This window comes from Centruroides sculpturatus, unplaced genomic scaffold (assembly GCF_000671375.1).
Source record: "Centruroides sculpturatus isolate CEXI.00-Female unplaced genomic scaffold, Cexi_2.0 scaffold1194, whole genome shotgun sequence".
NCBI lineage: Eukaryota > Metazoa > Arthropoda > Arachnida > Scorpiones > Buthidae > Centruroides > Centruroides sculpturatus.
Window position 1 is genome coordinate 95,526 of NW_019385400.1, and position 24,078 is coordinate 119,603.

At 38.9% G+C, this 24,078-nt stretch overlaps 1 protein-coding gene across 2 annotated transcripts in view; it reads left to right on the top strand.

Annotated features, from left to right (window-relative positions):
* The window catches only part of LOC111638543 (acetylcholine receptor subunit beta-like 1), a 49,550-nt gene that overhangs the window by 21,243 nt on the left and 4,229 nt on the right, over positions 1 to 24,078 (top strand). Inside the window, exons 1-3 of one of the 2 annotated variants that reach the window (XM_023384270.1) lie at positions 6,018 to 6,081; positions 8,807 to 8,916; positions 9,000 to 9,996. In XM_023384270.1, the coding sequence (XP_023240038.1) occupies positions 6,055 to 6,081; positions 8,807 to 8,916; positions 9,000 to 9,996 (1,134 nt within the window). In that variant the 5' untranslated portion in view covers positions 6,018 to 6,054. Of the gene's footprint in view, positions 1 to 6,017; positions 6,082 to 8,806; positions 8,917 to 8,999; positions 9,997 to 24,078 lie in introns of those variants that run through there. The other variant, XM_023384269.1, reaches the window with a different exon arrangement.

The following is a 24,078-nucleotide window of genomic DNA, read 5'->3' on the forward strand; positions in this document are numbered from 1 at the left end:
TAAAGTTTTTATCGTAGCATCCTTCTAGAGCATCTTTCTTTTTTCCACTGATGCGGATGGTGCAGCATCTCTCTTCATCCCTTCGAGTGGATGATTCTATATATATATATATATTGACCTTTAATGAAAGAATAATTAGAAATTTCGTAAAGTACTGAGAGGAGGGAGAGCCCAATAATTGTAGCGTTATATCGATTCCATACTCTTGCATACTGTGTGTGTGTTTTTTTTTCCTACCTCGAAATATCGATTAACGGCGGGGATGATTACTGTTGGTGGACTTTTGTCGCTGTATTTTATTCGTATTTTCGATCGGTCTTTCGAGAAAATTTGAAATTTGCTACCGATTTTTCCTCCCGCTCTCCCTCGAATTTACTTTTTCGCCCATTGAAATCGAACAAAACGGGGGGAGGGAGGGGGTCCTTCGCTCCTATTTTGGCACACACGCTACAACACCTCGAAAATCGAACCCGATTTATCGAAGAGTTACGCAAGAATATGGAGTAACGTGATACGAATAATTATTGTCGTAACGTCGCTTCGTCCAATCTTCTTTCGTTAGATTAAGAAAATTCGATGGAAATGTCGTTACGATCGTAACAAGAAGAAATTTACTAAGAAGAGAGCCGATTTAATCCCAAGAAAATACAGAAATGATAACATAGAAATGAATGAATAAATAAAAGAAGATAACGATGACGATTGTATACGTAAGATACATATTAATGAAAGGAATATTTTTACTCCTGTCTTTTCCATTGTTTTTTTCGAATATTAAGGAATAATCGTTATGCAGAACAAGAAGAAAGATTTGACCATTATTGTTTTTTCCTATTCATAAATATCGAGGAGAGTAACGTTGATTACTTTACTGTATTACGTTACGTTATAATGCGACCAGCCAGTTAAAACCAGTTTGTCGTGGGTTCACTCTCAAGTGAATGAAATCACTTAATACCAGTCGCGGGTTCGAACCTCGTAGACGTGGATTTTTCACGTTTCAAACGCCTAAAAGGGAAGCCAATTTCTTGTCCAGGGAGGGATCTTCACACGTGGCTGGCGTGTCGCTTTGCTTAACCCCATCGATCCCATTCAATCCACGGTTACGGAGTTAATTAATTATGAAAAATCACCCCCGAAATATTTAAAATTCTCTCTCTCCATATCCCTGGAAACCTCGTTAATGCGACTATTAGATAGAAAGGGATTGCCCTAATTTACTGATAGATTGCTTCAATTCTTATAATTGGCCTTTTTTAAGTGTTACGCTTAGTAGTCACACGTTCGATTAAATATTAATTACGTAACAACGAGAAAACACTAATTTATAAACTATTAGAAAAAGGATCATACTTAATACCCTTTTAATTCCCTTTTAAACAACGATAATGACGCATAAATCGTTTAATTTTATTAGAAATTTCTTTGTTTATTATTCGAACGTTAATTCGAGGACGTCACAAGAAAATAATTAATTAGATTCTTGAACAATACTCCCGTGTTTTAATGTTATTCTCTCGAAATAACGTAAACAATTAGCATTTACTTTATTTTAAATGGGAATTTCGAACCCCCGAGTGTCGAACGAAGTACACGTGGGTGGGTGCAACGTCATGCCCACGCGCTGCACATGAACATCTTAATTCTCTATTGTGGAAACAAGAAAATAAACGGTAATCCAGCTACACAGACACACACACACGAAACAATTTAAGTGGCTCCGTAGCAATTTTATATTATTTTTTTTTTACGAGACTGCTCCCGAATGTTTTAAATTGGATTGTGATGGGGGTAAAGTAGTGGAACAATCGAACTTTACCGGTGGGTGTGCATCGAGCCATAGTTGAAAAAAAGAAAGAAAAAGAGATCTGCAGCAGCTTGAAAGTTCCCCCTTGTTAAAAAATATATTCCAAATTACCCTCCTTATTGCAATGAGGAGAGTAATTTAATAAGGATCTTCTTCCTTTCCTTTATATTCTAATTATGAGATTAGCCATGAGATTAAATTCTTTCCTATGGTTTCGGGTGATTCTTTTTGTGTTTTATCAGTGAAATTTCGTCTTTAATCATTCTAAACGATAGGATTAGAGATTTGTCTTCCTTCTTCTATTGGAAAATTTCTTCTTCCCCCTAATCTTTAAATTAACAATGTCGATTTTCATGAGTTCCGTTAGTTTCCTCTTGAAGTTTGCTAATCGAGACGAAGGATTGGACAATACAACAAATGGTTGGTCTGGCGTGAGGGGTGCCTCCCGACAGGAAATTGGACCCTATTTAGATGTTAGTCACGTGAAGAAACACGGAAAACTCCACGTTGATGAGTCACAAGCACGGATATTGGTGGAAACTTTAGGGGGAAAGCTCTTGTTAGTCCTTCCTTCTCTTATTACTGGTTTATCTCAAGATGTGGTATACGAAATCCTTCCTAATCTTCGAGCTTCACCAACGTTAAGTTTTTCGGTGTTTTCCCCCACCTAAAATAGGGGTACATTCCAAAAAGTGGTGGGAAATGATCCTATTGATACTACAACTCCGTTCGGATTCTTCAAGAACCGAATTTGAGTAATTTCATTCGAATTTTAGTGCAATAAATAATACTTTTAATCGGTTCCATTATTGGATTAAGGGCTATTGAGGTATAAGGAGAATAACCCAACTGATAGGTAGTGAATACCCTTATATACCATTGCGATATCTCGATTTAATGTAAGACAAAACTGAGATTACAGCGTAGTTATTCTTCCATGTTTTTATAGTACTGTTTACGCGGAATAAATTGCTAAAGAATATTTTATAGGCGAATTATTACTATTTTTCAACGAAATATCCGGAAAACACTAGCAAATATTGTATTTTTCATGCAAGAATTCCCGTTTGGAAGACATTTTTCAGGTTCATTTCGCATTGACAGCGCGCGATTGTCGCGTATAACCCGCAGAAGATCGGGTAATATCATGATTTTTTGTGTGTGTTTCTGTGTATCGCAGGGAGTTTAATAGGTGGAGAAAGGGGGGACGAATACTTTCTTAGAATGATAACTTTCATTAAGGGATAATTTGGAAAGTGAGAGTAACAAATGGAGGCTTTACAGCAACATCCGTTTAGCGGTTTCCTCTTCGGCAGTATCCGAGAGGCATTCACAATAGTATTTTGTAGTGTCGTTTCTAAGACGATAAGAGCATTAATAAAGGCCATACAGAGAAATTTATCGTTTTTACTAATTAATTGCGTCGCAGTAGGTGGGAGGAGGGAAGAACGAGGGCGAGAGAGAGAGAGAGACGAAGTCTTTAAGGAAGAGGCAGAGGATCGATTGCCGAAAGGCAAAGAAATGCGCTTCTTTGGAAAACCGAGACGACGACGGGGGGAACGAATTCTCGAGAGGGGGGTCGATAGCTTCTTCGACCGGTTTTGGGAGCGAGGAGGGAGGCCGCCCGGTTTAGTCGGCCGCGGATCGACGACCGTTTCTTTGCCAGGAGAGACAGAGAAAGAGAGAGAGAGAGAGAGCCACCACAATCGATACCCTTAAGCGAACGAATTCCTTCTTATCTACTTCCACCCCCTCGGCGGATCTCTTTTAATTATCGAACCGACCGAAAATTAATAACGGGCTCCATCTGGCTCCGTTGCTCTTCCTCCTCCCCAAAGGAGTAACCGGGATTCGACCGCGCTTTCTCTCTCTCTCTCTTTCTCCCTGTCGAGGGTTCGAACCTCATGATGTTCCAGGATGCTGGAGGCGTCATAGAGGAGGAATCGATCCCCAGGCAATCGATGGCCAACTCGGTATGGTCTGGATAGTCGTACAGCCTCACCCCGGCTATTAAGAGGTGGAAGAGGCGACCCCACGCCAGAAGAATGGCCGGGGGAGGAGGGGAAGGAAGAAGAGGAAGGAAGCGCCACCGGTGTGTCGTCCGGTGGGGTGAGTCGAGTGATGAATTATATCGACATCGATCGGAATCTAGCAAACACCTCCCTCCTCTTCTCGGATCGGGTTTATCTTCTTCCTCTTCCATCCCAAGCGCCAAAACACAACCCCTCGTAACTTCTTCCGGGGTGTAACGCGAGATGTTACTCGAAAATCTTCCGAAATTTAAAACGTTCAGCAATTTACTTCCTCCGAAGAAATTGAAATCTCCTCATTTTTCTTTTTGGCTGTGAGAAACGTAACTTATTTGTTACGCCGAGTTTACGGGCGAGGAAATGATGGGAAAAAACGGTTACTTATATATATAGTATGGCATACATTAGTGTTACTCTATAGACATCAGTTTCTTTTATCTTCCCGTGGATTCTGGTTACGAGCGGATAAAAACGTAACGGTAGTAGAATCAATTCCGGATGGAAATTAAGAAAATATTGTGGTAACTTGCTACGCCAGAATATCGTAACAACGCTCTCTAAATCCTATTTATCTCTCGTTACTCGGTAGCCGATTCCCTCGGTGTTACGTTATTCAACCCCGTAATAACGTAACTTACGATCTTTCTGCAACTCGATTCTGTTGTTTTTAAACTCGAAAATAATTACTGTATTAGTCTAGTTTAATGCTGCGTGATTACCGATTTGTTCTATTTAAAAAAATAATAATTATAATCTCTCTCCCTCCCCCTCCTGTAATTTCGAATTTTAATTAATTTCCAAATCAATATAAAGTAATTTAATAAAGTAAAGTAGTTTCGGCATCCTTTATAAGCTACTCGATTTTGTTTTCTTGGATGAAGTATTTTTATCCGACTCATTTGGAGATTGATGCGGATCTAATCATCGTTTCTTTCGTATTTATTTATTTATTTTTCCATAAATCTTCCTCGAAGGTGCAGCCAATTGCAGAAAATCGCTTAGAATCTAGTGCAAAAAGTGTATAAGGTTAAACCTGTTATCTACAGATAAGTGTAGTGTCGCGATACAACGTCCTGGACAGACGTTTGTTTCTTCGGATGGAAACGTTTCTATGGGAAATAACGGGCTTTTCGTCGTCTTTCTAACAATTTTGCTCTAAGATCTTAAGGTTGTTCGTTCGTCTTGTCTGTTTGTTTCGCCTGATGTGTGTTATTTCTCGATTTTTCCTTGTACTTATACGCCAGTAGACGAGTGGACAAAACCTCTGAACAATAGCAATTTTAAAAGTAAAAGCTCTTAGCACCGGTTGCGGGTTTACCTCTCACCAAAGTAGAGTTTTTTTCTGGCTCTTCCTCGCGTCTCTAACAGCTATCTGAACACTAGTCGAGGGTTCACGCTCATCAACGTAATGTTTTCTGCCTCTTTCTCACATCTATAACACCTATCTGACTACTAGTCGAGGGTTCACGCTCACCAACGTGGTGTTTATGGCTCTTCCTCACGTCTCTAACACTTATCTGACCACTAGTCGAGGGTTCACGCTCACCAACGTGGTGTTTTCTGACTCTTTCTCACGTCTCTAACACCTATCTGAACACTAGTCGAGGGTTCACGCTCACCAACGTAGTGTTTTCTGGCTCTTCCTCACGTTCCTAACACCTATCTGAACACTAGTCGAGGGTTCACGCTCACCAACGTGGTATTTTCTGGCTCTTTCTCATGTCTCTAACACCTAGATATGGGCGAAAATACCATAAAAAGCCGTAACAAGTGGAACCCCCTTGGCAGATCTCCCCTTGTGTTACGTTGCTGTATCTCACCAAACCTTTGTATTTTTTTAAAACCGAAACAATAGAAACCGAGGAAGAACAATTCCATACATAACACATTCCATTATCATAAATAAAATATGAAGAAGCAAAGAAAAAAGCAATCGATAAATTGGTGTTTACGAAGATCCTTCTTTAAAATTGAGCGATTTACGTCATCCCCGCCAGATTTATTCTCGTAAAACAATATAAATTACGTAATATATAACAATTTTTCGCACAGTTTTACAGTCCGTAACCTTTGACCTTCTTTCCTATTTTGGGTGTAGCTTTAATACAGAGTAATGTCTTTGAATATTAACAATATTTTAATTATTATTACGTAGAATTAAAAGACTTTTGGCTAACATTTCTCTTTTATTTATTACAGAACGAGAAGAACCAGATTATGACGTCGAACGTCTGGCTCCAATTGGTAAGTTCCTGTGTCCGCACGTCACAATTACAATTGACTAATAGTACAATTCGTATTTGAAACGAGGGAGCGAAAGTTCTAAGACAAAAGAAAGAAATACGTCATAATACATAATGCAATTATCTCAAAACACCAGCTTCTTGTTTAGCATTCCCTTTATAACTTCGTAAATGTATTGTTTATATTTGGATTCGAAAAAAAAAACTAATGCATTCCCATTGTTAGTAAGATTTGAGGATTTTAATTAGATCAACCCCGCATATAACGCTCTTTCCATCACTCGAGAACACGTAACAACCACTCGGAAACAATTACATAAGCTTCAATTACAGGTATTATTATCGCTTCGTCAGTAAGTACGACCCTTTCTTTTATAAGACAATACTGTAGTGTTTCCATCCCAATCGAATTTGTCCTCGTCATTATGAAATTCGAATTTACTCCTCTCGAAAAGTTCTTAACAAAGATGTCGTCCCTCTTTTTTTTATAACCAGAAGATCGATTCGAAATCGATTCTCTTTCATAGCAAGAGAATCGATTTCGAAACTCACGAATACTTCAATTGTCCAACTTATTGTATTTTCTCTAATTTCTTTGTTAGTTGAAAGTATTTCTTCTCTATTCGATTTGCCAGCATCCATCGCCTCCAGACTTTTTCTATTATTCTATAATATTTGTCTGGTGTCTAGTGTGATTTTTGGGCCATTCTTATTTACTTCTAAAACTGGAGCCAAACTTTGTTTTTTTTTTCCTTAACAAAAGAAGGAAAAAATCCCGGACAAAATTCGATACGATTCGAAGAATTTCCTTTTCTATTTCGAATATATTTTTGAATACGCATACGAGAGACAAGCGGATATTGAAATCTAGACCCCGGGGATCTTTCTGTCGAAATCTCTCATTTCACGCGGTTTAAACTGCTAAGGGTCAGTTAGATAAACAATTTAGAGATTGGGAAAGTTAAATATTAAATGGTTCCTTTCTCTTCGGTGGGTACGAGAAATGTTTATATTGAAACAATATTTTGCATTGTTTGGAAAGCGAAAAGAATACTTAAATGTATAGGAATACGTGAAAACCTCATTAGTAAAGGTGGCTCGGTCTCTGATGGCCCTCTCTAAATACGAGGGGAACGAATAATATAATGCACACGTGTTAAAAAATCACGTTTATCTAGTGTACTGTTTGGCATTGTGTAGCTTTAGAAGAGTTTAGATTACAATTCTTCTGCCCATACTTGGAGGAATACTACACTAGGAACACTACAAATAGCACACTTGAAAGGAACACTACAAATAGCAGACTTGAAAGGGACACTACAAATAGCAGACTTGAAAGGGACACTACAAATATCACACTGAAAGGAACATTACAAATACCACACGGAAAGGAACACTACAAATACCACACTGAAAGGAACACTACAAATACCACACTTGAAAGGAACACTACAAATACCACACTGAAAGGAACACTAGAAATACCACACTTGAAAGGAACACTACAAATACCACACTTGAAAGGAACACTACAAATACCACACTGAAAGGAACACTAGAAATACCACACTTGAAAGGAACACTACAAATACCACACTTGAAAGGAACACTACAAATACCACACTTGAAAGTGACACTACAAATACCACACTGAAAGGAACATTACAAATACCACACTGAAAGGAACACTAGAAATAGCACACTTGAAAGTGACACTACAAATACCACACTGAAAGGAACACTAGAAATACCACACTTGAAAGGAACACTACAAATACCACACTTGAAAGGAACACTACAAATACCACACTTGAAAGTGACACTACAAATACCACACTGAAAGGAACATTACAAATACCACACTGAAAGGAACACTAGAAATAGCACACTTGAAAGTGACACTACAAATACCACACTGAAAGGAACACTAGAAATACCACACTTGAAAGGAACACTACAAATAGCACACTTGAAAGGAACACTAGAAATAACACTATAAATAACAGAAATTACGGTTTAATGCCTTCCACAAACGTCTATGCAAAAATATATGCAAATTATTGCAAGTGTATCGACAATTGCACGTTTTTAGTCGGTATAATTAGATATTATGACGTTTCTGTTTGTATCGTCGAGAAAACAAAACATCTCGACGGGAATGTTAATAACGATTTCATTAAACATTCATTAAGCTAAATATTTAAACAACAAAACGAAAAGAAGCATATTTACTTTGTATGACGTAAACTATTCGGTTTACCTTTGTTAATTGAACGAACCCAGCCAAACACGTTTATTAATTATACATTAATCTTAATTGTTTCAAACGCGTGACGCTTTATTAACGTAAAAGAGAAGAAGAAAAACTCTTTCCTCCCGTTAATTTCTTCCCGCACCCCTTAGTAAATACGGACACGGATCATTACGAGGGGGGTGTTTGCATGGCATCCGTCCCGCCCCTCTCCAACCCGTAGTTCGAGTTTTACCTTCCGGGTGGGAAGAGGAAGAGGTTTTCTTCTCTCTTCCTCCTCTCGCTTTCGGAGTGGTGGCCTTTCTCGCGCGACTAGAGAGCCACGCGGTGGAGGCATCGATCGAAGCGACTTTCCTTCCTCTACCGGAAAAATCGATTCCTAAGAAAATTTCCGATTGTCGGCGAAAGGGAGATTTATGTGTGGAGAATGTCCGTGGCGCCGGACGGATGGCGTAAAGGTTTCGTGTGTTTTCAGATGTGGAACGACTACCAGTTGGTCTGGGACGAGTCCGACTACGGAGGTATTTCGGTGCTGCGCCTTCCTCCCGACAAAGTGTGGAAGCCGGACATCGTGCTCTTCAACAAGTAGGTATTCGGGCGCGTGAAGGCGCGTGATCTTATCAGCCGCTTAACCCCCGTGTTCTTTCTTTTCTGTCTTGTTCTGGTAGCGCCGACGGCAACTACGAGGTCCGATACAAATCCAACGTTCTGATCTACAACTCCGGACAGGTGATGTGGGTGCCGCCGGCCATCTACCAGAGTTCGTGCACCATCGACGTCACTTACTTCCCCTTCGATCAGCAGAGGTGCGTGATGAAATTCGGCTCGTGGACCTTTAACGGCGACCAAGTGTCCTTAAACTTCTACGACGACAGTCACTGGGTGGACCTGTCCGACTACTGGAAGAGCGGGACCTGGGACATCGTGGAAGCTCCCGCTTTCCTCAACGTCTACAACAACTCAAAGTCGGGTCAGCCGACCGAAACCGACATCTCGTTCTACATCACAATTCGGCGAAAGACCCTATTCTACACGGTCAACCTGATCATGCCGACGATGTTGATCTCTTTCCTCTGCGTCCTGGTCTTCTATCTTCCGGCCGAGGCCGGAGAGAAGGTGACGCTGGGAATATCCATCTTGCTGTCTTTGGTGGTATTTCTACTTCTGGTGTCCAAAATCTTACCACCCACGTCGCTAGTTTTACCGCTGATCGCCAAGTACCTGCTCTTCACCTTTCTGATGAACACGTGTTCCATTTTAGTCACCGTAGTCATCATCAATTGGAATTTTCGCGGACCCAGGACGCACCGAATGCCAAATTGGGTGCGCGTGGTGTTTCTCAAGTTTCTGCCGGCTCTGTTGTTCATGAAAAGGCCGAGGAAGACCAGATTGGTCTGGATGATGGAGATGCCCGGCGTCGGGGTGCATCAACACTACCACGGATCACCGGAGCCCAAATCGTGCGACGTCAGGCAGAAAACGGATTTCGTCGAACTGGCCGACATCCATCATCCGAACTGCACCGTGGCACGAAAGTCTTCGTTGGATCAAGAGGCCCACGGAGACGGAGGGGACGTGCTCTTCCTCTCACCGGAAGCGTGTCGAGCGACGGAAGCCGTAGAGTTCATTGCCGAGCATCTTCGCTGCGAAGACGAGTACATACAGGTGAGTGCCCTCCTTCTTTTGTAAACTCTTCGCCGTGCCATCACCGCGTGTAACGCGCGCCGCGAAAACAACTCGCGAATTTCGATCGATTGCCGGAAATGTAAGTAAAGAATCACGGGGTGGAAGGAGGGAAAAACTACCAGGCGAGGAATTAAATGCCAGACATAACAACAAACACTGTTAATTCTCGGAATTAATTAAGTGGAAGAAAGAAAATTGGAAGGAAGACCAACGTGGGTCGTGATCGTCCCAACGGATTACTGGAAAGGACAATTGGCAACAACATCCCGGGGCCAATGGCGGGAGCGTCAGCTTTCGTCGGCGTTTCATCGATCCCGACTTGGATCGATAGTCCGCAGTGCGCGGGTCATCCATGGTCCGTCCCAAAACGGAGCGGGTCCCGGATTTCTATTTCATTCGCTCTTTTGGGTTCGCGATTCCTCCCTCACCTTGCTTTCCCCTTTCATCGTTTTATCTCATCGACCCGTATAAATAATCCCTCAAGAAAGCTCGAGTCTCAAGAGGAATCCCTCAAGAAAGCTCGAGCCGCAAGTGGTATCCCTCAAAAAAAAAAAAAAAAAAAACTCGAGCCTCAAGAGAATACCCCACGTTTCCTTGCCACTCGATTTTCATTTGGAATTACGTTCTGCTGATCGATCTGTCAAAAAGCTTAGAAAAATGTCAACATACTTAGGCGGCGTAATTAACATTACAAACGAGATTCCTGCCGGTGACGTTGCTCTTGTTTAAGTTAAAAGATCCACCATCGGTAAACGTTTCGATTTTGCGGTTTTCGTAATCTGGGCAGAAGTAAATCCTTCCCCTCCCTAAATTTCGGCAGCGGTAATTGTTGACTGGAAAGTACATTTTGGCAGTGTTCTGCGCCTGGAATCGAAACGATTTAGACGCGATCGATGCGCTGCTCCTTTTCGGTCACCCCCTTCCCGTCATTCCTGTAAAAAAAAAAATGGTTGACTCGTCCTTTTCGTCCCTCTATTCGATTTTTCCGGTCGATCGCGATCGACCTCGGTTTTTGCGGGGGGTTATCTTCGGCCGTGTGGGAGATTTCGCGGGCAAAAAAATTGATGCCGTTTCTTTCCTTTCACGACTTCTTGCTTCTCCATTATTTTTTCTTTTTTTTTTTTGGCAATTTCTGCCAAACAATACCCAGGCTAAAATTTGTTGCATGGTTGAAGAATCTTTCTAGAGGATTAACTGGCAGGTGGGTGTCAATAGAATCACAGTAATACCTGTCTAAACGGAATAAATGTCCGGTTTACACAGGTTTTATTCTATCTAAAACGTAGGGATTTAGTTACAGGTTATCTTTAATTGTGGGTATGAAGTGGAGTGCCAAGCTTTCAGACTTTTGGTATTCCTGGAACGTATTTTGGAACAGGATACAGTGGCTTATTCCGCTTTTGGAGCTGAAAATTTGGCTAACAAATCGAAAGATTGTTGAATATTTTCCTCCTTTCCCAGGTTCTTGCGCCATTCGTAGTCTTGCGATCGATGGGTTATCGTCCTCCCCGTTTTATCGTAACTTTACTAGTGGGAGCTCGAGCCTGTCTCAATACCGGGGATGAGAACCTCCTTTCCTTTGTAAAACTTCAAGGTTTTATCAATTTAAAAGGGAGAAGAGAACCTCCTTTCGACGATCCGTATGGTAAAGTTGCCATACGTTTCTTTCGAACGGTATAAAAAGTTATAAGCTGAAACATTTTTACAACGACCTCTAACATTCTAACTTTCTATTAACGGAAACAAATTATTGTCATTGGCGTAACGTACGTATGACAAAAGGTGAGCGCGACACACGTAACACTACCCACAGAGCAGGCGTTTATCAATTATTTAAAGAAACGAGCGAGAAGTGGATCACTCCTTCATTTGCATAACGAGCAGCCATTGATCTCTCTCGTTTTAACTTTCCATAAAAAGAAGATTGTTACGATCCTACGTTACTTATTATTAGCGTAACTCTGCAAGTCATCCGCAAAGCTCAAGATGGCTCGAAACGATCCTAGTATTAGCTATTCGGTATAGAGGGATCCATTGTAACGAATGCAATTGTAGATCCCGTGTTACGTTTGCTAGTGTTTTCAGATCGATATCCCACGTAATTCTGTTTGGGTAACCCCAAAGGATGGAACGTATTAAAGAATCCTATTACTGTAACAGATGGGAGGGATCTCAACCTCGTTTCCTTCTCTCGTTTCTATTCTTAAATCGAAGTTTCGGACAAATTGTTCGTGAAGTTTGTTACCGTTCAGTAACACATAAAATGCTGTGCGTAACGCGTTTAATTTCTCCCACCACCCCGCAGAAAGTCGATAAGTAAGCGCATAATTTGCTTCTATTTGTAAAAAATCGATGTTGTTACGCTGTCAATAAGAGATTTCTTGCGGCGAGAAAGCCGTAACCGGAGACCTTCTTCAATTGTTAAGAGAGTAACGACAAATCTGAGTACATGCCTCAGCTGCAAACAGCAACCTTTTTTTAATTCTATACCAGAGAAAAAAAATCTTATTGACTTTCCAAAAGAAAACATTCAATTTAAGGGGGGGTAATTGTGGGTAATTTTATTATAGATTTTTTTTCCTTTTCTTTTTACTTTCCCGTTTGTTATTTATAACAGAGGGAAAGTATTGCAACCAGTCGAAAAATTACTCCCGATATTCTTATTCAAATACAGTTAGGGGGGATTTCCTGTACGTTAGTGTGAGATAGCACGATTTTGTTCGCCCACTTTAAAGCTTAATAACTCCCGTGCCCTTTGTCGAAATTTTCTGAAATTTTGGGGGGAAGTTTACGTATTTGGGGGTTTGACACTACTAAATTTTTGTGATTAAAGACCGAGAGAGTGAGGAGATAGAGGAGGTCGAGTGACGTATCCCGAGTGGAGTTGTTATTAGTATTTACAATTCTTTTTATTTTTTTTTATAAAACCAATCTCTACTTTAAAAGCTAAGCCATTTTTACTCTATAATATTTAATAATATAGAAACTTTAAAAAAAATTATAATAAAACCCNGTAAATTTTTTTTAACTCTTTCCGTTCTCTGGGACTCTTTTAGCAAGCTTATTATGGGTTTGGGGAGGCCGGGTGGTGACGAACTGGGCCCAGACATATCCGGACGGACCACAACTCAAAAAATTCTTGAGAATTTATCGACCCGTACAGATTCGAACTCCAAAGCGGAAGGCTGTCACTACGACCGCTCGGCTATCCGGCCGTCATACAAGAGTAGTTGAAGATGTTAAAATATGGAAGATATTGAAACATTTTATCAAAATATTGGTGATTGATTCTAATGTACGTTTTAATTAAATTTGCAATCAAATTTAGTAATTTTTATAATGCTTTTATAATTCATTATTGAATTTAACGTTTTAAAACGTTTAAAATAAACTGAAGCTCAGGTATACTTCTTTATATTGTATAAATCTATGTAGGAACAAAACTGAAACTTTAAAAAAAATTATAATAAAACCCGATAACAGATGGAGCCACACGGAATTTTAACTATTGCTGGGAAAGTTATGCAACTCGCTTCAGGAATTATTATTTTTTTTAACGGAAGAATTTTCATGTATGTTTAATTTTATTATATTAAGCGAGAGCTTTCATTTCGACAATTATTATATATTAATTAGCAAAAGCAAAAGCTTTATTAAAACGTCGTTATTTTATGACATTAATTTCAAATTAATTAGTTTTAATTTAAAATAAATTCGGTCGAACGTAATTTCGTTAATTCGACTCGACGTATCCCGTAATATTTTCTTATTATATTAAATGAAAACACGCATTTTCCTATTTTCTGCTGACAAATGAAGGTCGTAGGTCGTGGCAAATCTCCTTTTTTCTTCTTTTTTTTTTAAATTTTTTTTCTAGAATTCTATAATATTAAAATGACAATTCTTTAGGAAATTCTGTGTTAATCTGGTGGAGATTAATTTTGATTTTTACTTCATTTTCATACGACAGAAGCGAAAGAAGGTTGTATTTTTTATATTTTGGTAACGATAATTGTTCGTTTCGTGTAAAATTTCAAATAATTTCTTTCCTCTAGAATGAAAGAACGAAGAATTCTATCGATCCTCCAATCGTTGGAGTAGAATAGGCACGTAATTTTTTTGTCTTAATGTTTTCTCTATTATGTAGTGTCTGCATGTTCTGTAAATTTTATGCACCCCCACCCGTGGACGAGTGGATAAGACTATTTGACAGATGGTCGCGGGTTCGTGTCTCTCTGAGCCAGCTATCTACGTGGAATTTTCCGTGTGTAAATAGGTGTCAGTTTTCCACAGAAAATGCCCCATTGGCATGTATCTAACACCTAAATAGGGGCCAGTTTCTTGTAGAAAATGTTATTATTGGCAACAAAATAGGGAACTCACAAGAAATATTCCCATTGAAAATATCTAACACCCGAATAGGGGTCAGTTCCACGCAGAGAATGCCTCATTGGCAGGTATCTAACATCTAAACAGGTCCAGTTTCTCATAGAAATTGCTCCCAAGTGGTATCCCCCCTAGAGATTTCCACGTGTTGCTTTACCTTACACCATAAAACCGAACCAAACTTTACGTACGGAAAAATAAAGAGAAGAAATTAGGTGACAGGGAGACCGTATAATCGATTTTCACTTTATTAGTCTAATTTTCATTAATCTACTTTCGATGACAGAGAAAAATTAATATTTGTCGCCATTAAAATACATAAATATATTGAAGGTAAACATAAATTACGGCTCGTTATACATTATTACGATTACAATGATCGATTATCCGGCAAACAAAAGATACGAGGAATGTAAGTTATATTTACAATTTGCTCGTTAGAGAATTTCCAGCTACCAGTCGATATTTATCGATTTGCATAAATCTTTGATGAGCAAACGTTGAACCGCGCGCATTATACATTAAATTACGACCGAGTAACACGAAAAGAGTTTCTTCTCCCTTCCAATTTTGCTTAACAGGAAAAAAAATACAAATCGGGAGTGATGTGAGAACCTCATCCTCACCTCTCTCTCTCTCAAAATTAAAGCTTCCACATAGAGAAAACCGAGAGAAAGTAAAGAAGATGAGCAAAAATTATTGTGCTGGGCTGCAATTTTTAATAATATTCCTAATTTATTTAATATAAAATATACGCTTTCCATCTCAAATTTGTATCGCCTAGCCCCTGTAAATCATACTTTTCCTGTTAACAACGGTGTTGTGCCGGTCATCTATCTAACGTCTTTCTGGAGATTAAGGAAGAATGGACGAAAGTGGGAGTTTATAGGTAATTAAGAGGAAGAAGTTTGAGTAAATAAAAGACAATTTAAAAGTTGGAAACGAGATCAACTTTCGGGTAACAATAATTTCGAGTTAAATGGAAAACAGGAGAAGAAAAATGACTTTATGATGGATAATCATCATCCGTCTTCACACTCGGACAGCCAAGAGAATAACGTCATTATTAAAATAAAAATTCTATTTTCTGTTTTACATCGACTTCGATACGATTCTTAAGATACTTCCAATCTTTTTGGCTTTCTTCCATTCGAGAAGTTTCCACTCGTACGATTTTCTGTCACCGAATCGGGGACGTTCTTTCTTTCTAAACATGTTCGATCCCGTTTGCTGGAAAAGATTACTTTCGAGATACGTAGGTTGCAAAATTTCGGAAGGTTGTCAGGAAATATCCCAGACAAAATGTCGTCTCGAATAAGAAAAACTGATCTCGTTTCGTGTTCGGAAAAATTTACGGGAATTTCGCCTTGTTGCCGATACTCTAGAAACAGTTTAATATTTTTCTAGCTTTTTACTTTGCATTCTAGTCTAATTAGCCTCGTGCTAATTTTTTACTTTACTTTCTAATCTAATCTCTATGTTTCTTGCTAACCATCATTAGTCTTTTGCCAACCTTCATTCTAGCCTTCTGCCAACTCTTATTCTAGCCTTCTGCCAACTCTCATTCATATCTATACCGGCCTTAATTCAAACATCGTGGCAACCTTCATTTAAACCTCCTGTAAACCTTCATTCAAAACATCATGCCAATCTTCATTTAAATCTATGCCAACCCTCATTCAAATTTAGTGCCAACCCTCATTCAAACATCGTGCAACCTTCATTTAAACCTCGTGCCAACCTTCGTTTAAACATCGTTCCAACCTTCGTTTAAACCTCGTGCCAACCTTCGTTTAAACCTCGTGCCAACCTTCATTTAAACCTCGTGCTAACCTTTATTCAAACCTCCTGTCAACCTTCATTCAAGCATCTTGCCAACATTTTACTTTACATTCTACTACCAACCTCTTACATCAGAAATAAATCTTGACAAAAAGCTCATCCCAAACAATTTCCATACCAAAATCGACGTAAAACGTTTTAAAAAAGTATATTAACAGATTAGAACAGAAAGTGTCACTATCTTTATCAACACGCCTTTAAGAATGTAAGAATTTACAATTCAATGCACCCTTTAACGACCGTCGAAACCAAACTTTAATTATAGGTAAGATCAAATTCTTTTTTAAGTTTTACAATTCATTTATCAAAGTCTGGTTAAAGTATTTAATGTATAAAAGGATCTCTAACCAATTACTTTATAACACAGTTATACACTCGACTCATGCCCGATAGTATTAAGCAGTTTTTCCTGTTCAGTACTTCAACACCACTCTTGATGTGTGTTGTTTCTTACTAAATAACATTATATTTCCAGCTGCAGGCAATGTAATACCCTAACACAACTTAGGGCATTACGTCACGTCATCACACCTAATTCTGGTGTGTGATCTATGTGTTCAGCACACTAAGATCAGGGAGGAAATGATTTCTTTTTCACTCTAATGGCTTCTGTTTCTTCGGATGTTTCTCTTCCTTTTGTGTGTATAATTATGTTTCTTAATGTCTTCTCGGTTTAGGGTGACAGATTAAATTAAAGGTATTATTATAAAACAAATAGAAAAATCACTCGATTCCTCAATTATCCCTAGAGATGAGGTAATCGAGACGTTGCAACGTTTAATATTCAAATAAAGTGACTTAAAAATTAATAATAAAGCGTAACTAAACACTCGTAACGGTGGAATAATAGCGAAGATGCTGAAGTGGTGATGCGTATGATGCTGAAGAGAAGGGATGAAGTTTTTATAATAAAATACGAGGGATGAAGAGGAAGAAAGAGGAATTTGATGTGTTACGATACAAAGTCAATCAATAGAACTTTTGGGTTATTTCATTCAGATGTAGATCGATGCGTAACTCTTCCAATGAGAGTAACACGTAACGTATGTTTCGGTATACGTACGAAACACGGCCAATTATTTGCTTGGTCTCTTATAAAACGGACTAAGCAATCAACTTAAGATGTACAGAATTCGAACGTAACTCAACCAGGCCACTTTAAACACGTGACTGTTACGACGTTTAACTCAGTCGAGACCATTACCAAATTATAGCCTCATATTTAAGCGCGGCTTAAACTGTCTCAAATACATTTTAACGATACTTATATTTTATCCTCAATTAAATTTAAGGTTAAATTATATTTAGAGAGGATTATGTAAGACTTTATTCTCTACGGATTCGAGGGAAGGGAGGGAAATTCCTTGTGTATTAAATCCGTGTAATTTCAATACTATTACTACGTACCATTCTAGTGGAATTGTTCCTTATAATTGTGGGAGAATGGAAACGAACGAGATGGAGCACGGTGAAGACTCTGCACCACAATAAACTGTATTTATTGTGGTGCAGCAGTACCCATAAATAACATTTATAAAATAATAAATCGTTAACGAACCATTAATGCTAATTGAGTAAATACATAAAGTTTTGTCGGGGTTAATTAAACTTAAATCAATTTTTACGTCGTCGAAGACGTATTAATTCCCCCTCCTTCCCTCTTCCCCCGAATCGATAGGGAAGTTAATCGCGAGGTGGCCTAAATGGAATTTTGCCAACTTGCCATAAACGAATTCGGTCGACGTCAATGTGGCGTGTGATTCAATTTGGCGTATTTATTTCGATACCGTATCGAATACGTCCAGTTACCTACCACCGCGACGTCATAACGAAAGCATTATAATTAGCGGGGTAATTTCCGCCTCTCGTTTAACCGGGGAAGAGGTGTCTGAAAAATCGAGTTCGAACGACGTCAGAGAAAGAGAACCAATGAGGGAAAAATGTTTCTGTTTCCAAATTTCGGGGGGGGGATTCGGGGTCGATCTCAATGGAAAAGTGGCTCTGTCTTTTTGCGTGTAGGTGTTTTTAATGATACGAATGTGTCGAGCCTAATTTCGTCTGTAATCGCGGGTTATAGTGAAAATGTGAGTTAATTTTTTTCAGTTTTCTGAAGTTCAGTTGAGTCTTCAATTCAATCTTATTGTTAAATTCTGCAGAATTTTAAAACAATTGTCTAAATTATTACTTAAATAAATGTCATTTAATGGATAATTTTCGTTTTATCGTTAATTGTATAGATAATTTGTAGTTTTGTAACGAAAATATGAGATTATTTCAAAAAGAAAACAGTGGGATTCGAAGGAATTCCAGATTATTCCTTACATTTTTTCATGATGGGATGTGGAGGAATTTCAGATTTTTCCTTCTCTTTCATGATGGGATGCGGAGGGATTCAGATTTTTACTTTTCTTTAATAATGGGATGCGGAGGGATTCAGATTATNAAAACAGTGGGATTCGAAGGAATTCCAGATTATTCCTTACATTTTTTCATGATGGGATGTGGAGGAATTTCAGATTTTTCCTTCTCTTTCATGATGGGATGCGGAGGGATTCAGATTTTTACTTTTCTTTAATAATGGGATGCGGAGGGATTCAGATTATTCCTTTTTTTTAATAATGGGATGCGGAGGGATCCAGATTATTCCTTTTCTTTAATGATGGGATGCGGAGGGATTCAGATTATCCCTTTTCTTTAATAATGGGATGCGGAGGGATCCAGATGACTCCTTTTCTTTAATAATGGAATAGGAGGGATCCAGATTAGTTCTTTTCTTTAATAATGGGATGCGGAGGGATTTAGATTATTCCTTTTCTTTAATAATGGGATGCGTAGGGATCCAGATTATTCCTTTTCTTTAATAATGGGAGGCGAGGGATCAGATTATTTCTTTTCTTTAGTGATGGGATGGGAGGAATTCCGGATTATTCCTTTCCTTCTTTAACGATGATGATGCAAATGAATTCCAGTTTATTCCATTAATTCTGTGACGATGGGATGCGGAGAAATTTCTCCGCATCCCATCGTTAAAGAAGTAAAAGAATAATCTGAATGTTGCAATTCGGATTACTCGACGTTCTTCTCCGATATAGCGTCAAGGGTTTAATATTTATTATTCAAAAATGTATTTAAACAATAGCTTTTTACACTTTATAAAAATTTAACTCTGTAAATATCTAACTGCTCGATTATCTTAATGAATTTACACATTATTCATTCAATAATAATTATATAGTGCCATATCCTTTCGAATCAAGTGATTTACACCAAATTTTTCGTAATTTAATTTAATTTCTCCGTCGGAAATTGCATTATTTTAAAATATTCGAAAGAAGAAAGTTTATGCGAAATCTTTTCAATCAAGTTTTACTACATCTAAGTCTAGAATTTTTCATTTTTCTCTGTATTTGCGAAGAATTCGTCCGCGTAGAATAAATAGTTCCTATATTTTCTCACATAACTTATCAATCTGATGTTTTATGCATGAATCTCCTCTCCTCTTTCAACGAACATAGACAAGAATTTATATTATATGCAGTATGGGTTGAAAGTAACTAGGCATTGAGATATAGCTATAATTTTTGTAGTAATAATGCAATCATAATAAAATCTGCGTTTCCACGTACATCAATCAATGAAATTTTATAATTCCTCCATCAGTTATGTGGGCAGTGACCGACAGAGGCTGCACGTTCAATGGCAAGAAAGATGGCCGACCGCTTGTCTATTCAGGAGAGCGCAGATCGCTGTATGCTATGAGATGTTGAAATTAATGGTTGATGTATAGAGATGGTAGTGTTTAGTAAAGGGACGTCATGCTACAATTCGTCCGAAAACAATCAAGAATTGTCATTCGAAACCGAAATGACCAGAGGTTCGATTGTGAAGTGGTCTTCCACAATTCTATCTGAGGTAAACGTGTCATTGATGAATGGCTAAGGTGACTATATTAATTATAAGATACGCATTCGTATTTCCATTTAATAAGATACAAATATCAGTAAACTTCATTATCTTTTCCTTAGAAGTATAGAAATTATACAAATTTCTAAATGCCTAGTTACTTTTCACCCATAATACATCTCGTTTTTCGTCTGGAAACGTGTAATTGCTGTATATATTTCCCAATTATAGTTCTAATCTACGAGAGTAAGCAGTAATTCCGCCATTTTTAGTCCCTTCCAGTTACTTAACCGTTACATTATTAAATACAATGCATAATTTCGTATTCTCTATTGTTGCTTCGAAGCTCTTTTTCCACTTTAAATAATGGGGATGCGCATTTTCTACGACTTTGTGACGTCAGTTATTGGCCAGTTTCTGTCGTTTATACTCCTCTCTAACATTTAAATCAATATGTATATCACGCTCGTGTACGTAAATACGTAAAAGACACTACCCTATCCCTCGTTATAGCGCTCATTCGGATATATCGCATCTTTTCTGTGTTCCAAATGTAAATATGTAGGTAATACATGCACGATGTAACAAGGGGTTGCATTACAGTTAGAATTTATGGTATTGTAACTATTAGTGTCATATTCGGTGGGCCGACATACTTACCGACTTAGGCAACGATATTAATACATTCCAGGAATGAGTGCATAAGTAATACAGCTGGAATGATTGAGGAATCCCTCTGCAATTGTAATGGTTAATTTCACGAAATTCACGTGTATTGGGGTATTCTTTATGCTCTCTCATGGAAATTGCCAGGCGCGATTGCTGGAAAACTGTTTATTTGGGTTCCTCATCGATTTATTTACGAGCCAGGAAGCTTCATTCCGGCTCGTTCTTTAATTATCGACCCTGACAAACGGTTGAAGTGTGTTTCGCTTTACCCGCAATGCGAGTCTCCAGCCGCTCCCTCCTCCAATCCAATTCGAGGAAGAGAAATCTGATCGATGGAATTTCCTCCACCCGGCGGGAAAATTAAACTTCCCTCTGAAAGATCACCCCCTCTCATAACGGTAAAGATTTTACTGTAATTCCAATGCAACCCTCTCTTCGAGTTCACCCTAGTTGTATTTATGTAGGCCATAAAGACGGATCGATGGGATGAGGATTTATCGTTAATCACCCCCGTGATGGTGTGCCTTACCCCTACACAGGTTTACAGTATATTAAATTGTTTGGACAGTTTGGCTAATCCCAAATTGGGGAAGGCCGAAACTCTCTCTCTCTTTCTCTCACTCAATACTGTGTTTTGTTATTGCCGGAATGCCATATCCCGTGTGAATCGATACCAAATCCCAAACGAGTATTAAACAAGTATTACGGAAAAGCGTATTTCGAAGCGTCGTTTCTAACACAAGGCCGGTTAATCGAATGGAGTTGGAGTATTTATGTAGTCCTGTTCCTAAATTATGAAGGGCAATTCGAAAGAAAACGTGTTTTCTGCATCTCGATCTCCTCACCCTCCCCCAGGCTAACATTAAGCTAAGAACTTTTCTTGAAATGTATGACGAAAATCGACATTTTGCATATCCGGAGCATTACTATGATTAAAACAGGAGGAGAGGGGAGAAATTCGTATCTCTGACGTAATGCATTCTTTACATTAAAGTAACACAGAGAAGAACACGAGAATATCCTAAGAAGAAAGAGAAGTTCGACTTCATTATAGTGAGCATGAAGAGAGGATGATGTTTTGTACCGGTGCTTTTAACACAGGGAGGGTGTTCTTCACGAGAATGTGAAGGGAGGGTGTTCTTCACGGTGCTTTTAACACAGGGAGGGTGTTCTTCACGAGAATGTAAAGGGAGGGTGTTCTTCACGGTGCTTTTAACACAGGGAGGGTGTTCTTCACGGTGCTTTTAACACATGGAGGGTGTTCTTCATGGTGCTTTTAAAACATGGAGGGTGTTCTTCACGGTGCTTTTAACACATGGAGGCTTTTCTTCACGGTGCTTTTAANGAAAGAGAAGTTCGACTTCATTATAGTGAGCATGAAGAGAGGATGATGTTTTGTACCGGTGCTTTTAACACAGGGAGGGTGTTCTTCACGAGAATGTGAAGGGAGGGTGTTCTTCACGGTGCTTTTAACACAGGGAGGGTGTTCTTCACGGTGCTTTTAACACATGGAGGGTGTTCTTCATGGTGCTTTTAAAACATGGAGGGTGTTCTTCACGGTGCTTTTAACACAGGGAGGCTTTTCTTCACGGTGCTTTTAACACATGGAGGGTTTACTTCACGGTGCTTTTAACACAGGGAGGGTGTTCTTCACGGTGCTTTTAACACATGGAGGGTGTTCTTCACGAGAATGTGAAGGGAGGGTGTTATTGGGTGTTCTTCACGGTGCTTTTAACACAGGGAGGGTGTTCTTCACGGTGCTTTTAACACAGGGAGGGTGTTCTTCACGAGAATGTGAAGGGAGGGTGTTATTCACGGTGCATTTAACACAGAGAGGGTGTTCTTCATGGTGCTTTTAACACAGGGAGGGTGTTCTTCACGGTGCTTTTAACACAGGGAGGGTGTTCTTCACGGCCCTTCTTCGCAGAAGATACTTCACACCGTTTAATTTAAAGAGCAAGATAGAAATCGGCGTTATATGAGGGAAGAGAGGTTTAACTTACAGGTTATTAGGGGGGAGACATTTCTGTATCGTAGCGCATCTTCATTTCTATTCGAGTCTTATAACAATTTGTTCTTTTAGTACGATCACGTTTCGAGTCAATATCCGTTGACAATGTTTACCAGCATCTCAAATTCTCACTAAATCGAGTGGAACCAGAAAAATTTGTTGGAAAATCCACGTGCCAACCCATTCTCACGCCAGACACGCGTTTTTTTCTCCTTTCGTATTAATAAGGAAAGGGTTGGAAGGGGTTAGAAGAGGGGTAAAATCGAGAAGCCGAGGAGGATAATCGAATTACCATTTTACACTATTCTTTTCCGGTTCCTGTTTTTTTTTTTTGGGTGGAGGAAACGTACGAAATCGAAACGATTTCTAAAAATGCACCCGCAAGAATTCGATCTTATCTTGTAAATAATTCATATATGTCGAAGGAGAGAGAGGACCACTAACAATACTCTTACGTAATCGAGTGGTAGCCGACGTATTAAGCTATTTATAACCTTTGCCCAAAAAAAAGAATCTAATCTACTAAAAGCTTTGCCGGCAATTTTAAAACACGCCGATCAAAATTATCATTTGTTTTTTCCTCCGCCATTTTTTTTTCTCTTTCTTTCTCCTTTTCTCCCTCTCTCCATTTTTACAGAAGTTAATAAGTTGAGGAATTCGTTTTCGAATGTTTTCACCCATTTGAAATCATCTGAAAGCGCGTGCGGTTGTGATTGGTAATGCGGGATGGCGTAGGAATTTCGTCATAATAAGTCGATTACGTAGATTCCGGTTTGTGAAAAGTCGATTTTATAGCGCTTGGCGTATTGTTCGATGTCATTATCCGTATTTATAAACCTTTCACGTCGTCTCCTTCCCTGGTTTTTTGACAAATACGGTTCTTATACAATGGTAAGTGGCTTTTTTTTTCCGATACGCGGGACACGCTATTAACGACTTCTTCGAAATTCTGTTCATCTCTCCCCCCCATCATTTGCAATTAGTCGTAACGATCTTAATTGTCTTTTCTTCTCTTCGATTCTGTAGAAGGTCTTTTGATTGTTCGAAAATACTTCCCGTTTCTAGGAAGATTTGACTTGGAAGGGGTAGAGAGGGGCTAAAATATTCTTTTTTAAGCTTTATACAAGGGAAATGCATCCACACTCTTCTCGTCTGTGTGTGTGTGTGTGTGTGTGTGTGCCAAATAGTAATAAAACCACAAAACACCGGTCGTGTGTTCGTGCCTAGCAAAGGAGCAAATCAGATGGGAT